Source organism: Rhinichthys klamathensis, unplaced genomic scaffold (genome assembly GCF_029890125.1).
Source record: "Rhinichthys klamathensis goyatoka isolate OS25496 unplaced genomic scaffold, OSU_Roscu_1.1 h1tg000236l_1, whole genome shotgun sequence".
NCBI lineage: Eukaryota > Metazoa > Chordata > Actinopteri > Cypriniformes > Leuciscidae > Rhinichthys > Rhinichthys klamathensis.
Window position 1 is genome coordinate 37,679 of NW_026606759.1, and position 16,551 is coordinate 54,229.

General features: G+C 45.4%; 1 protein-coding gene across 2 annotated transcripts; it reads right to left on the reverse strand.

Moving 5' to 3' along the window:
• Window positions 1-513: 513 nt before the first annotated feature.
• macir (macrophage immunometabolism regulator) lies at window positions 514-16,551 on the reverse strand. Of its 2 annotated transcripts, none has more exons than XM_056265603.1 (2): window positions 16,405-16,551; window positions 514-1,616 (listed from the first exon to the last, which is right to left on the reverse strand). In XM_056265603.1, exon 2 carries the CDS (start codon window positions 1,607-1,609, stop codon window positions 977-979), a length of 633 nt encoding a protein of 210 aa, XP_056121578.1. In that variant the 5' UTR covers window positions 1,610-1,616; window positions 16,405-16,551; the 3' UTR covers window positions 514-976. The 2 variants fall into 2 exon arrangements, with proteins under 2 accessions (XP_056121578.1, XP_056121577.1); XM_056265602.1 differs by having other exon boundaries at window positions 16,384-16,492.

Consider the following 16,551-nt stretch of genomic DNA (forward strand, 5'->3'; position numbering starts at 1 on the left):
ACAATAATTCGTTGTGGGGATAAAGGATTCTTTCCCATGTCATTATTTACTCACCCTCATGTCTTTCCAAACTGAAAAAAGGAGAAAAGAAAAAAGGGGGGGGAAGGTTAATGCAGTTCATTTTCATACAAAGTCAGTTCACGATGACTCCGTCTGTCACTGTGACACTAGTGCCATAAATACACATATAATACGGCTGCTCAATTTCATGAAATATGTCATTGTGCCTTTTCTGATAACAACAGAGATTGCGATTTAAAATGTGATTTATAAAAACATCTCCATGTTTGCAGGGCTGCACATTTTAGCCATAAATTACAAAGCTAATATTTACGGCTGCCTCAAGTGTTCTTCGAAAGCTTTTCGTGGCAGAGCCTGCAGGGAGCTTCTCTTAGCGGTCAGCAGCTTCTCGTTACAGGGCTGTGAAGATGCTTGGCTCAAACTCGCGTGTAAAGCGACACAGTGCCACGCTTCACTCTGAAACACACATATGCAGGATTTATCTGATTTGGTTTTACTTCAAATGTCGTGCAGCCCTATCATCTATGCTACAACTCTATGCTTTAACTTCGCTATATTCCAAGTCTTCCACAGTCTCTCGATAGTTTTGTGTGACAGACAGATATCAAAGTCTTTCTTTGCTGGACGCAGAGCTTCAGCATCAATAACCTATGATATGGCTTGAGCACACCTTGAATATAGCACACGATCCACATGGAGGGTCACCATCAACTGTCCTTGTATAAAATTAGCTTTTTTTTGTTCCATAGAAACCAAAACGAACAGTGTGGAAGAGCATGAGGGTGAGCACATAATGACAGAACTAGTCTTCTCGGACGAACGGCTCCTTTGAAGCTTCCCCTGCCTCGGTGTTCCCTCACACACAGAAGATCAGTGGTGTATGGATGGCGTAGTGGGGGAGAGGGGTAAAAAGGGAGCCCTACACTGAGTGTGTTAGTGCTGGGCGTCCGAGGCCTCATGTCTTGTTGCGTGTGAACACGCGCTCGCCCCGCAGGTTGAGGTGCTGGAGCTGGTATTGCAGCACCTCGGTGTCCGCCGGCTCCCTGAGGCTCATCTTGTCCAGGTTGAGGTAGTCCAGGGACTTGGAGTGGACGCGTTTGCCCTTCAGCAGGCACAGGGGCAGCGGGCCGTGCGGGGTCTTGCCGGGCTCCCCGCTGGCCAGAGACTTCAGACAGCCGTCTCCTGAGCTGGGCATGCGCCGGCGCCGCCGCCCGTTGATGGCTGGGATGTCGTACGGTTGGTAGTATCGGCTTTTGGCTTTGCAGATCCGCGAGGCTCGGTGCAGACTTACATCCACAGGCTTTTTGATGGGGCTGGGCAAGGCCTCTGTGTTGCTGCTGTCAGGACTAGACCACTTGTGGGCTAATTTAAGAAGCTCCTCGCCGGTGGTGAAGCCCACTAGATAGTTGGAGTTCATGTGAAGGATTTGGTATCCTGAGACAGTACTTTTGATGGGGGAGCAGGGGGTGCTGGAGCAGCGGGGTTTGTCAGGCTCGGGCTTCAGGGTGCTTTTGACCTCAGCGGCTGACAGAACGGATATGGGTGCCCTGGACGATCCACTGGCATCCATTTCCATCTTTACTGACATGACCTGGCTGAAACAGAGAGGAATAAATCATATATATAAGGGCTGGGACAATAAATTGATGCATCGGGAATCGAGAAATGATTCTAGATTGATTCTAGAGATTTTCCGAATGCATCGCGATTCTCTCTCGAATCGATTCGGAGCTTAGTTTTTACCAGCAGAGGGCAGTGCGTGCTCTAGAAACAGCTGTACTCTGCTGGCTTCCAATGCCTTACACACACCACACCACCTTCTATAAAATAATCATTCATAAAGTTTGAAAAGGTCGAAGCGAATCACAAGGGTGTTTGCAGTGGGCTGTTGACATTAATCTCGCCTCATAAAAGCATTCTGAGGTGCGAGTACATTCTCAGACTCAGCCAAAAAGCATGAGCGCTCTTCTTCGTGAGCATTTGAGCGTGCGGTTACAAACTAGCCTAGAGCGCCATCAGCTGTTACAAACTAGCCTAGAGCACCATCAGCTGTTACAGACTAGCCTAGAGCGCCATCAGCTGTTACAAACTAGCCTAGACCGCCATCAGCTGTTACAAACTAGCCTAGAGCGCCCTCAGCTGTTACAGACTAGCCAAGAGCGCCATCAACTGTTACAAACTAGCCTAGAGCGCCATCAGCTGTTACAAACTAGCCTAGACCGCCATCAGCTGTTACAAACTAGCCTAGAGCGCCCTCAGCTGTTACAGACTAGCCTAGAGCGCCATCTGCTGTTACAGACTAGCCAAGAGCGCCATCAGCTGTTACAAACTAGCCTAGAGCGCCATCAGCTGTTACAACCTAGCCTAGAGCGCCATCAGCTGTTACAGACTAGCCTAGAGCGCCATCAGCTGTTACAGACTAGCCTAGAGCGCCATCAGCTGTTACAAACTAGCCAAGAGCCCCATCAGCTGTTACAAACTAGCCAAGAGCGCCATCAGCTGTTACAAACTAGCCTAGAGCGCCATCAGCTGTTACAACCTAGCCTAGAGCGCCATCAGCTGTTACAGACTAGCCTAGAGCGCCATCAGCTGTTACAAACTAGCCAAGAGCGCCATCAGCTGTTACAAACTAGCCTAGAGCGCCATCTGCTGTTACAGACTAGCCAAGAGCGCCATCAGCTGTTACAAACTAGCCTAGAGCGCCATCTGCTGTTACAGACTAGCCAAGAGCGCCATCAGCTGTTACAAACTAGCCTAGAGCGCCATCAGCTGTTACAAACTAGCCTAGAGCGCCATCTGCTGTTACAGACTAGCCAAGAGCGCCATCTGCTGTTACAAACTAGCCTAGAGCGCCATCAACTGTTACAAACTAGCCTAGAGCGCCATCTGCTGTTACAAACTAGCCTAGAGCGCCATCTGCTGTTACAAACTAGCCTAGAGAGCCATCAGCTGTTACAAACTAGCCAAGAGCGCCATCAGCTGTTACAAACTAGCCTAGAGCGCCATCTGCTGTTACAGACTAGCCAAGAGCGCCATCAGCTGTTACAAACTAGCCTAGAGCGCCATCAACTGTTACAAACTAGCCTAGAGCGCCATCTGCTGTTACAAACTAGCCTAGAGCGCCATCAACTGTTACAAACTAGCCTAGAGCGCCATCTGCTGTTACAAACTAGCCTAGAGCGCCATCAACTGTTACAAACTAGCCTAGAGCGCCATCTGCTGTTACAAACTAGCCTAGAGCGCCATCTGCTGTTACAAACTAGCCTAGAGCGCCATCAGCTGTTACAAACTAGCCTAGAGCGCCATCTGCTGTTACAAACTAGCCTAGAGCGCCATCAGCTGTTACAAACTAGCCTAGAGCGCCATCAACTGTTACAAACTAGCCTAGAGCGCCATCTGCTGTTACAAACTAGCCTAGAGCGCCATCTGCTGTTACAAACTAGCCTAGACCGCCATCAGCTGTTACAAACTAGCCTAGAGCGCCCTCAGCTGTTACAGACTAGCCTAGAGCGCCATCAGCTGTTACAAACTAGCCTAGAGCGCCATCTGCTGTTACAAACTAGCCTAGAGCGCCATCAGCTGTTACAAACTAGCCTAGAGCGCCATCTGCTGTTACAAACTAGCCTAGAGCGCCATCAGCTGTTACAAACTAGCCTAGAGCGCCATCTGCTGTTACAAACTAGCCAGAATCGATTCGCGATGCAGTCAGAAAAAATTGGAATCGATTCATGAATCGCGATGCATCGATTTATTGTCCCAGCTAGTGTTGTCACGGTACCAAAATTTCAGTATTCGGTACCAATACCAGTGAAAATCCACGGTTCTCGGTACCAATTTCGGTACCAAAGCTTAATTTAGATTAAATTTACATATATTAAAATGTATCACAGTTACAAAGATGGAAACTGTAGTATTAAAAACACTTTACAATAAGATTCTATTTGTTAGATAACATTAGATAAAATGACCTAACAATAAACCATAGTTATATAGCAATTATTCTCCTTGGGGTTAATTTAAAAATATACTAAATACATTTTTAAAATCTAAAGTTTTATCTGTTAACATTATTTAATGCACAATGAATGAAGTGAACAAACATGAACAATCAAGTGTTTGTATTAAATAACATTCACAAACATTAATTAATGTTGTAAAAATATATTGTTCACTCAATGTGTTGATGTTAACACATTAAGTAATGTTAATGAATGGTATCTTATTGTAGTGTTACCAAACTATACAGGAGATAAAATATGTTTTATTTGACTTAACTGTAGCCTACTTTTATTTAATCCAAAACTGCAAAAAAATTCACTTTCCTGTCTTCAAAACTTGAGAACCCTGTAGTGCTAATGCAAGGGCTAGAAATCAATAAATGATTTGCTGATACTTCCTGGTCATCACGGAGAGCGCAGTTTGCACCGCTTTCTCCTTCTCTCCACAAGCGCTCGCTCTCGCGTGTCTCCGCTATGCAACCATAAACAGTGACACGCCTGGAAAAACAAGCTCGCACGTCGCTTCTATTATGAGCGCGCTTCCCGCGCGCCTACATTTGAAATTTGTACGCGCAAAAAAGTGCTATGTGAACGTGTGAACGCCTGAACGGCCCTTTATGGCAACGCGACATTAGCCTAATTCAACATATTTCCATGTGTGGCTCTTTCCTCCTTTCTTGTCAACAAGTGGATTCAGAGCCAACGCATTAGCAGCGCCGCCGGTCGCCATGTCTCAGTGTTTTTATGAAGAGGACGCAACTCTGCACCTTTCGGACAGCGCATCAAGAACCGGATTAACCCGGTACTCGGTACCTAAAAGCTGGTACCGCAACCGTTAATTTTTTTTAGTACCGACTTGGTACCGAAGTACCGAGTTTTTTGACAACACTAGTCCCAGCCCTAATATATATTATGTTACAAATAAAGTTAGTACTTTTAAGGCCCGTTCACAGCAAGGACGATAAAGATATAGTTCTAAAAAATTCTCTCAATATTAAAGAATAGCAGAGTTCACACCACAGCTATAACGATAACGATATAGAGAAACGATATCGTTGGGATCACTTTCGAAACAATTTTTTTTTTTTCAGCTGTTGAATGATAAAACACTGACAGCCAATTAGAATCCATTCTAATTTAAGGGCTCGCACATTTAAAATGGCAGACGACATTGCGGAAAAGTTAATCGCCGTGGTCCAAACAAAATTCAGCACTGTTTGACAAGTCAATCCCCTTTTCAAGAAAATGGATATGGAAAACAACCGTTCATTCCCTCTGAATAAATGGTGTGAAGTATTACCTCAGGTATCCAGCGCTCGTTTACACAACATTGTCTTGCTTCCTTTGAAGTTGCCGTGAAAAAGACTAGGTGTTGTTTTTATTCCACTATATTGACTACGTCAGCTAAATTCACTGTTAGATTATTAGATCGATGACACTAGCTTCACTCAAAACACAGCATGCTGAGGACATCTGCTGGTTAAAGCAACAAGAACAGCAAAACATGTTTAATGATGTTCTACACACTTTGAAACCGCAGCGCACAAGCTTAGAATAAACAGACCGTTATCGTTCGTTGGTGTGGACGTAAATATAGTTATCGTTATAGTTATCTTTCTTGGTGTGAACGGCCCTTTAGTTACAACACACATCGTTTCAAAGCAGCTTTACAAAAAGTTGTAGCCTACTCTTCTGTACATAGAGCAAGTTTTAGGGATGGACAATATGACGATTTATAACATGGTAATACGAGATGAGTGATCCTCTGTATTTAGATCTAGCTGTATTGTATTTGAAATGTTGTCTAGCACATATATTAGTGGAGCAGTGACTTGAGCATTCAAAGGCAATTAAGAGATTTCAATGTTTGTCGGTTTTCTTCAAAGTGAGAGTAAGCAATTCTCGGCTGATTAAAGTCCCCCTGTGGGGAAAATCCAGCTTTTAATGTTGTTTATATGTCTATGAAATGTTTTTAATGTGCTTTAAGACAAACCATGTGTAAATTCATAAGTCGACAGCATTGCTGAGTATTTTCTCCTTAAAAACTGCAGTGAACCAAAGACAGTCTCAAAAACACGGTGTGAAATCGCTGGTGTTTCTGACGTCACACACTACCTTGTAACCAATCAGATCAACGTGTGATCGTCAACCAGTGGATCTCTGAGCTGAGTGAGTGAGTGGAGGCGGGGCTCGTTTGCATATTCATAGAACCGCACGTATACTAAATGAGGCAAGGGTGTTGAGTTACATTCAAGCTATTTTAAAGTCCCCATGAATTCAAAATTGACCATATTTACTTTGTTTGCCTAAATTGATCGTTTTGTGGTGAACAATTCATCCATGCAAGTCAATCCACACAAAAAATTTTTTTGGCTTCGTAATCTTTAATCAAAATCTGAAATTTCCCCTCCCCTCTGCATTGGAGGACCTTCCCTGATGACGTAGGGAACATCCGTAACCACGCCCCTCCAACTGACAGTAGACAGGCTGAATGAAAACACCTACTTTTCTAGATCCAATCAGGTGCTAGTTGGAAAAAAACTCTCGGAAATACGTCACAACACTGGAGAAAAGTCGTTTGCAACTTCCGGTACACGGGGACTTTAAGGCATGAAGATTTTTTTTTTCAAGGAAAAAAAATTAAATATGTAATTTTGGTGATCAAAGATGAGTTTTACAGTAGTTTGTTGTTGTTTTCAGGCCAGGCCAGTGTCTCCAGCTTGTGGACAAACTGATTAGCACAAAAAATTCCCATGTGTTCTGAGCGTACAAGGTATAAAAGAGTTAGAAAAGACTGACTGTGAGCGTACAGTGCTGTGCTGCGTATGAAGTGTACATCACATGCACATGCCCATACACTAGTGTTCAGGTAAAGCCGTGTGTCAGCTGAAAGCTTTCAACACTGCAGGTGGCTGAATGGGGCTGGAGCTCAGTGTCCATGTGAATGTACTCTGAAACCAATTGTGACAGTCATAGGCAGATGTTGATCAGCAAATACAAAATTTGACTCTTTTACCGGTATTAAATTAAGCGGTTGCATCTGTCCCGCGATTCACTAGCAGAACAAGCACAGATATGAAGTCTACAGGACGCAGAGCGGTCAGCTCAACGACACAGAGGTCAGCTCAACGGCACAGAGGTCAGCTCAACGGCACAGAGGTCAGCTCAACGGCACAGAGGTCAGCTCAACGGCACAGAGGTCAGCTCAACGGCACAGAGGTCAGCTCAACGGCACAGAGGTCAGCTCAACGGCACAGAGGTCAGCTCAACGACACAGAGGTCAGCTCAACGGCACAGAGGTCAGCTCAACGGCACAGAGGTCAGCTCAACGGCACAGAGATCAGCTCAACGGCACAGAGGTCAGCTCAACGGCACAGAGGTCAGCTCAACGGCACAGAGGTCAGCTCAACGGCACAGAGGTCAGCTCAACGGCACAGAGGTCAGCTCAACGGCACAGAGGTCAGCTCAACGGCACAGAGGTCAGCTCAACGGCACAGAGGTCAGCTCAACGGCACAGAGGTCAGCTCAACGGCACAGAGATCAGCTCAACGGCACAGAGGTCAGCTCAACGGCACAGAGGTCAGCTCAACGGCACAGAGGTCAGCTCAACGGCACAGAGATCAGCTCAACGGCACAGAGGTCAGCTCAACGGCACAGAGGTCAGCTCAACGGCACAGAGGTCAGCTCAACGACACAGAGGTCAGCTCAACGACACAGAGGTCAGCTCAACGGCACAGAGGTCAGCTCAACGGCACAGAGATCAGCTCAACGGCACAGAGGTCAGCTCAACGGCACAGAGGTCAGCTCAACGGCACAGAGGTCAGCTCAACGGCACAGAGGTCAGCTCAACGGCACAGAGATCAGCTCAACGGCACAGAGGTCAGCTCAACGGCACAGAGATCAGCTCAACGGCACAGAGGTCAGCTCAACGGCACAGAGGTCAGCTCAACGGCACAGAGGTCAGCTCAACGGCACAGAGGTCAGCTCAACGGCACAGAGGTCAGCTCAACGGCACAGAGGTCAGCTCAACGGCACAGAGGTCAGCTCAACGGCACAGAGGTCAGCTCAACGGCACAGAGGTCAGCTCAACGGCACAGAGGTCAGCTCAACGGCACAGAGATCAGCTCAACGGCACAGAGGTCAGCTCAACGGCACAGAGGTCAGCTCAACGGCACAGAGGTCAGCTCAACGGCACAGAGGTCAGCTCAACGGCACAGAGGTCAGCTCAACGGCACAGAGATCAGCTCAACGGCACAGAGATCAGCTCAACGGCACAGAGGTCAGCTCAACGGCACAGAGGTCAGCTCAACGGCACAGAGGTCAGCTCAACGGCACAGAGGTCAGCTCAACGGCACAGAGGTCAGCTCAACGGCACAGAGGTCAGCTCAACGGCACAGAGGTCAGCTCAACGACACAGAGGTCAGCTCAACGGCACAGAGGTCAGCTCAACGGCACAGAGGTCAGCTCAACGGCACAGAGGTCAGCTCAACGGCACAGAGATCAGCTCAACGGCACAGAGGTCAGCTCAACGGCACAGAGGTCAGCTCAACGACACAGAGATCAGCTCAACGGCACAGAGATCAGCTCAACGGCACAGAGGTCAGCTCAACGGCACAGAGGTCAGCTCAACGACACAGAGATCAGCTCAACGGCACAGAGGTCAGCTCAACGGCACAGAGGTCAGCTCAACGACACAGAGATCAGCTCAACGGCACAGAGGTCAGCTCAACGGCACAGAGCTCAGCTCAACGGCACAGAGGTCAGCTCAACGACACAGAGACGGCACAGAGCTCAGCTCAACGGCACAGAGGTCAGCTCAACGACACAGAGACGGCACAGAGGTCAGCTCAACGGCACAGATGTCAGCTCAACGGCACAGTGGTCAGCTCAACGGCACAGAGCTCAGCTCAACGGCACAGAGCTCAGCTCAACGGCACAGAGGTCAGCTCAACGACACAGAGGTCAGCTCAACGACACAGAGGTCAGCTCAACGGCACAGAGATCAGCTCAACGGCACAGAGGTCAGCTCAACGACACAGCGGTCAGCTCAACGGCACAGAGGTCAGCTCAACGGCACAGAGATCAGCTCAACGGCACAGAGGTCAGCTCAACGGCACAGAGGTCAGCTCAACGGCACAGAGGTCAGCTCAACGGCACAGAGGTCAGCTCAACGGCACAAAGATCAGCTCAACGGCACAGAGGTCAGCTCAACGGCACAGAGATCAGCTCAACGGCACAGAGGTCAGCTCAACGGCACAGAGGTCAGCTCAACGGCACAGAGGTCAGCTCAACGGCACAGAGGTCAGCTCAACGGCACAGAGGTCAGCTCAACGGCACAGAGATCAGCTCAACGGCACAGAGGTCAGCTCAACGGCACAGAGATCAGCTCAACGGCACAGAGGTCAGCTCAACGGCACAGAGGTCAGCTCAACGGCACAGAGGTCAGCTCAACGGCACAGAGGTCAGCTCAACGGCACAGAGGTCAGCTCAACGGCACAGAGGTCAGCTCAACGACACAGAAGTCAGCTCAACGGCACAGAGATCAGCTCAACGGCACAGAGGTCAGCTCAACGGCACAGAGGTCAGCTCAACGGCACAGAGGTCAGCTCAACGGCACAGAGGTCAGCTCAACGGCACAGAGGTCAGCTCAACGGCACAGAGGTCAGCTCAACGGCACAGAGATCAGCTCAACGGCACAGAGGTCAGCTCAACGGCACAGAGGTCAGCTCAACGGCACAGAGGTCAGCTCAACGGCACAGAGGTCAGCTCAACGGCACAGAGATCAGCTCAACGGCACAGAGGTCAGCTCAACGACACAGAGGTCAGCTCAACGGCACAGAGGTCAGCTCAACGGCACAGAGATCAGCTCAACGGCACAGAGGTCAGGTCAACGGCACAGAGGTCAGCTCAACGACACAGAGGTCAGCTCAACGGCACAGAGGTCAGCTCAACGGCACAGAGGTCAGCTCAACGGCACAGAGATCAGCTCAACGGCACAGAGGTCAGCTCAACGGCACAGAGGTCAGCTCAACGGCACAGAGATCAGCTCAACGGCACAGAGGTCAGCTCAACGGCACAGAGGTCAGCTCAACGGCACAGAGGTCAGCTCAACGGCACAGAGGTCAGCTCAACGGCACAGAGATCAGCTCAACGGCACAGAGGTCAGCTCAACGGCACAGAGGTCAGCTCAACGGCACAGAGATCAGCTCAACGGCACAGAGGTCAGCTCAACGGCACAGAGGTCAGCTCAACGGCACAGAGGTCAGCTCAACGGCACAGAGGTCAGCTCAACGACACAGAGGTCAGCTCAACGGCACAGAGGTCAGCTCAACGGCACAGAGGTCAGCTCAACGGCACAGAGATCAGCTCAACGGCACAGAGGTCAGCTCAACGGCACAGAGGTCAGCTCAACGGCACAGAGATCAGCTCAACGGCACAGAGATCAGCTCAACGGCACAGAGGTCAGCTCAACGGCACAGAGGTCAGCTCAACGGCACAGAGGTCAGGTCAACGGCACAGAGGTCAGCTCAACGGCACAGAGGTCAGCTCAACGGCACAGAGGTCAGCTCAACGACACAGAGGTCAGCTCAACGGCACAGAGGTCAGCTCAACGGCACAGAGATCAGCTCAACGGCACAGAGATCAGCTCAACGGCACAGAGATCAGCTCAACGGCACAGAGGTCAGCTCAACGGCACAGAGATCAGCTCAACGGCACAGAGGTCAGCTCAACGACACAGAGGTCAGCTCAACGACACAGAGGTCAGCTCAACGGCACAGAGGTCAGCTCAACGGCACAGAGGTCAGGTCAACGGCACAGAGGTCAGCTCAACGGCACAGAGGTCAGCTCAACGGCACAGAGGTCAGCTCAACGACACAGAGGTCAGCTCAACGGCACAGAGGTCAGCTCAACGGCACAGAGATCAGCTCAACGGCACAGAGGTCAGCTCAACGGCACAGAGGTCAGCTCAACGGCACAGAGGTCAGCTCAACGGCACAGAGGTCAGCTCAACGGCACAGAGGTCAGCTCAACGGCACAGAGATTGGGTCTTCATATTAAAACACTGAAGGATAATTCCAAATGCTGACTGTCATTTTGACAAAAAAGAGAACAATATAGGATTAGGAAGAATGACACGGACTTGAATCCAGCACTTGGATTTCACTCTGACGTGAAATAATGCCTCCAGAAGCTGTAAAAGAAAGGTGTTGGGCCTCAGCCGCTGGTTTGAGATGATGCCGCATTTCTACTGGTGATGATGATGATGATGCGCCAGTGACGTGGCAAACGATATTATCTAACAAGATTTTGGCAAGCTTAAGATTAAACACATTTGAAGGGGACTTGTGTCTCTGTGGGAAGGATGGGTCAGAGACACAAGCGGACCAATCAAGCCATTACAGCTCCAAAGTCTGACAGACTCGACTGCAGGACATGCAGATTTATTCCGCATATGTTTTATACCAGATACTATAATCTACAAAATAAAAAAATACAGACACAAAGTGTGATTTGTTTTGTATTTCACCGAGTTCGTTCGTTTGGCCAGAGGAGAACTGATCCTGGTTTCTCCCTGATGGAGTTTGGGTTCTTGCCATCATCACCTCTGGCTTGCCTATTAAGGACACTTAATATTCAACAATATTATTGATTTGACTGTACACTATTGTGTGAGAACTGTTGTTTTCTTCACTGGTTTTACAGTTTATAACTGTGAAGCTGCTTTGAAATAATCTGTATTGTACTGTATAAAGTGCTACAGAAATAAATGTGACTTGACTTGACTACACAGGCTCATAAACTGGGTTTATGCCGGGACAGTTGTCCTTCTCTGATGTTCAACAGCTTCTTCATTTTAAATACAGACTTCTACAACTCTGCAGTGATCTGAAGTATAAATCTGTTTATTTATAAAGTTTTTTTTTGCCCCTCAAATTGATTTATATTCAAATTATTATTTTTTTAATTATTTTAGTAAATATTATGCAAACTGAACCTAAATCTAATTGCAGCAACTGTCATGTTTGTGTTTTTAATTATCTTTAAATGAATAGTGTTATTGAAGAACAATGGTAAATTATGAGCAAATATAGTATCAAGGTCAAGTCTACATTAAATCACACTGTCAGAGCATTTACATTTTATATTATAAGTAAATTAACATCGGCATCCCAATTCAAGCTCAGTGATTTACTGTCAAATGTGCATTTTCATGACAAAATATGTAATATTATTAGTAACCGCACTCATTTATGAAATACTACAGTAATTTAATTTGGTAGCACCCCCTCAGTGTATCTTAGTGATGAACTAACATCATTCGTTCATTGCATCTGTCACATGACAAATGAACAAAAGATTTGGAAGGTAAAGTAAATATTTGGAAGGTAAAGTAAATATTTATGTTCCCTGTAAATTATCTTTGGATGTATTATAATGATTTCTCAATTCAGAATATGATCAAGATTGCATTGGTGGATGTGTTCGGGAATTTGGGAACATTCATTTAAAGCCACTTAAACTAAAGATTCGTTCATTTTGATAAATGAGATTGAACGAGAGTCATTAAATTGATCCGAATTTCCCATTACTAGTGTATATCGTTGCGTACTGCTCTGACACACGGTTAGAAGATCTACAATCGTAATCCACATATCAGGCAAATGGTCAAAACACAGGGCAAACAGGGAAATCCAGGAAACCAGGCAGAAGATCAGGACCATCGTACGGGAAACGCGTATCAGAAATGCAGTGTAACACAAACAAGACTTCGCAAAAAAGCGTGAGGGGAAACACAGTTGCTGCGTCCCAATTCGCCTACTTATACTACGCCCTAAAAGTATGTACTCTTTTTGTTAAGAAAAAGTACATACTTTTGAGTGTGTAGCAAAAGAGTAGGCAAGCTTTGGGACATACTACTTCGTCATCTTTAACGGACAGATCTGTCGCGTGCATCCTATCACCGTAAACTGCCCTGTCAATCATCTCGTCACAGTTAAAATCCTCCATTCAATTTAATATAACTTCTTACCATTTCGGAGAGAATTGTTGTCGCACGTTCATCTGCCAGTCGTGGGTCTTTCATGCGGAGACTCTCCTCATGTGTTTGGAATTTGAATATAAGGCATTTAAAAGTTAATGGCTAAACGTATCTTTGCAAAAGTTCACAATGCTGCTGCAGATGCAATATAATGTGGACAACATTGAATAAATACATTTTCGTCAGGTTAGATACTGATAATTAATCACTCAAACCCCTTTATCTACATAACCGTCGGACTCGCGCGTCCTCCATGTCTGTAGTTTTTGAACACTTTTCATTCGTGTTTGTAGTTCTAACCGAATCCTCATCCAACGCGCGATGGGTTGTGGGCAATATCAGCCGTTAGAGTGCGCATCGATCTGCACTTCGGATTCTGACCGGATATAGTAGACCATCCGGGTCTCTTTGGGACACTCATTTCAACATACTACGATTTGGGACGTACTAATTCTATTTTCGAATACTATTTAGGACGGATAGTATGCGAATTGGGACGCAGCGAGAGCTTATACAGGCCAACATTAACAAGCAAATGACACACAGGTGGAAGTAATCAAACCACAGTGGGTCCAGGCAATGGGTTATGGGAAATGTAGTTGTAGGAGGAGTGCCCTCTGGTGGAGATCAAGGGTAATCCAGCTGGAGGATGTGACATTTATAATGCAAAAATCAAAGTGCTCGTTCTAAATACAGATTCATGCCTTGCAAGGTATGCCAATAAAACTTAATTTGCTTTGTACAGTATTATTGAGAAGTATTGATTAAATAATAATGATGACAATAACAACAATAATTGTTATTATCATTATGAGATTAATTCATTAAAATAAAACCTGATATGTTTTTTTTTTTTGTATTCTTTGATTCTTGGTATTGTAAAGGAGTATTTTGTATTGCATCTAACCAAGAACACTGAAATGAATGATGTGTTTATTAATATTACTTATTTTTTGTCAAGTGGGCCCACTGAGCTTCATGAGTGTTTAGATAAGAGATTTATTTAGATAAGAAAAACTTTACATTTAGGTTGGGATAAATAGTGTAACATTTTTTTTTTTTTTAATCGGTAACACTTTAGATTAGATACATATTTACTATTGACTAACAGCTTATTAGCATGATAGACAGATTTATCAGAATAACAAGAATGCCTTAACTCCTCTTTTAACCTGTCTAAATGATATAAAAGGCTGGATGTCTTTAATTCTCTGTGTATAGGAGTCAGATAGACAGTGTTGCCTCAGTCTAAAATGCAGCCGCTAGGATGCTGACAGCAGGTACGCAGAAACATTACGATTCTATCTTCATTGGTTGCCAGTACGTTTCCGCATTGATTTAATCTTTTCCAGTTTGTTTTTAAAGGTGCATTGCGCACCTCTCTGAGTTTTTGCAGAACTATGCCCCCCTCTGGCGACAAGCGAAACTGCCTTACTGTCTGTCTTGCGTGGAGTTTGCGTTGGGGTTTATGAACTACAAGCCGGTCTCTTTGAATCCATCTTCTACTTTTGTCGAAAGTTGACTGAAGTTTTGTCGCTCGAGTTGTCTTCGCTGATACGGAGAATGGCGGCGAATACACAAACCTGCCAGACATAGCCAGGGGACGTCACGCCCAGTCTCAAATTCCGTCCCGAATCCCTCTTATTAATTTTACTGTACAGGATTATAGAGGCAATCGCAGTGATCAGAGAAGGGCTCATTCAGCCCATCAGGCAATTGTTTAAGCATGTATGGGTTAGAAAAACGGGTATTTTTAACATGAAATGTTGCGCAATGCACCTTTAAATCACTAAATGCCAACCGGCAGCAGCTTCTCTAACAGTCCTGTAAAACAGCACACATCTGAGCTCTGATCAGCTGCTTTAACTGTTCCTATAGGTCTAGACTAAAACTTAGGGCTGGAATCGTTTACCGCTGCATGTTAGAGCGGCTCCAACTATATCTAGTGTTAAAACTCATCCATTATCTCAGGCTTTTAACTCTACTGGGTACTGAGGCATATTCTACACTGAATTCTGTGTTTACTTTGAATTTGTGTTATTTCTGGATCACCTGCTTTATTTATTTGTATCTTTACAAATGCTGTTGTATTAAATTGTGCTTTATAAATAAATTAATGAAAAGAGAAACATGCATATTAATAGCATATTGTCTGTCTATTAGTACAGCCTAAAGCACATATTAATGCCTTATTCTGCATGACCATATTCTACGTCACTTAACCCTTCCCATTACCTAACTACCTTATTTACTGTCAATAAGCAGTAATTAGGAGTTTATTGAGGGAAAACTAGTTAATAGTGAATATTTATACCCTAATAAGTGTGACCCGAAAAATGTAGGCTAATAAAAAAAGAAAATTACCAAATTTAAGATCATATTTACACACTTACTAATAATCAAAACATTAACCAAGTAATAACACAATCATTTGCACATATGAAATGATTATGCCATCACTGAATAGTAGTTAACATTTAGGCTACATTATTGCCAAACCCAGTTCATTAGAATAAAATAAGGACAGAATGTCCTTTCAAAAACAAAGAGTGTTTGAAATGCCAGTTTGGGAAAAATGATGTATATAAAATTTATATATAATTAGCATACGTATAAAATATCAGCCCTAGCCTTCAGTCCACAACACTAGGTTTAGTTTATTCACTGTGACATTCCTAAATCTTAAAGGAAATCTGAGTTAAACTGAAAAAAAAGGAGTATATATCCACTATTCAGTCATTACACAAAAGGCCCTGCACTTCCACTGAGCTCAAACAGAACAGTAGTGGTTTGTACAGTATAAAAATGCAAATGTGTTTGTTTTAATGCCAGACATTCTCATGAATAAACCCCGAGAAACCAGGCCGACGCTTTACTGTAAAAATATTAATCAAATATCAACATTTCGGTAAAAATCATAGGCGCAGTTTGCCACATTGTAGAATAAGGTTGCTGTAAAAGATGTAATAATGATGATAATAAAGGATAATGTTGAGGGTTTAGCAGAGGAGTCCTCCTGATGAAGATGATGATGCTCGACATCTATCTGAGACTCTAATACTGCGTTGAGCTCCATATGTACTCAAAAAACGCCATCATATGTACCATGAAACGCCTTTATCGACGAAAATCGAGTAATATCAAAATCCAGTACAGCAGAAACCCGTCCTCCATACGCTATCTTTATTCTGGGCTGTGTCACTGCCACCATTTCGCGATTTACAACAGCAACACGGGGATTTAACGGGACAACCGCGGCTCACACACAGCACTCTATTCATAACAGTGAAGAAATGTAACGAAGGAAATGGTGTAAAATCAAACCTGTTCAGAAAGACTGCACACCTGTGCTTGAGCGAACCATAGGCGAGATCCCTGTCAGAGGAGTGGTGTCGACACCAGTCACGTGACGCGAGCCACTGGCGCTCAGGATCCAGTCACGTGATGTGTCGAGGCTCGGATGCTCTTATGTAAAGCTGTGGTTCTCAAACA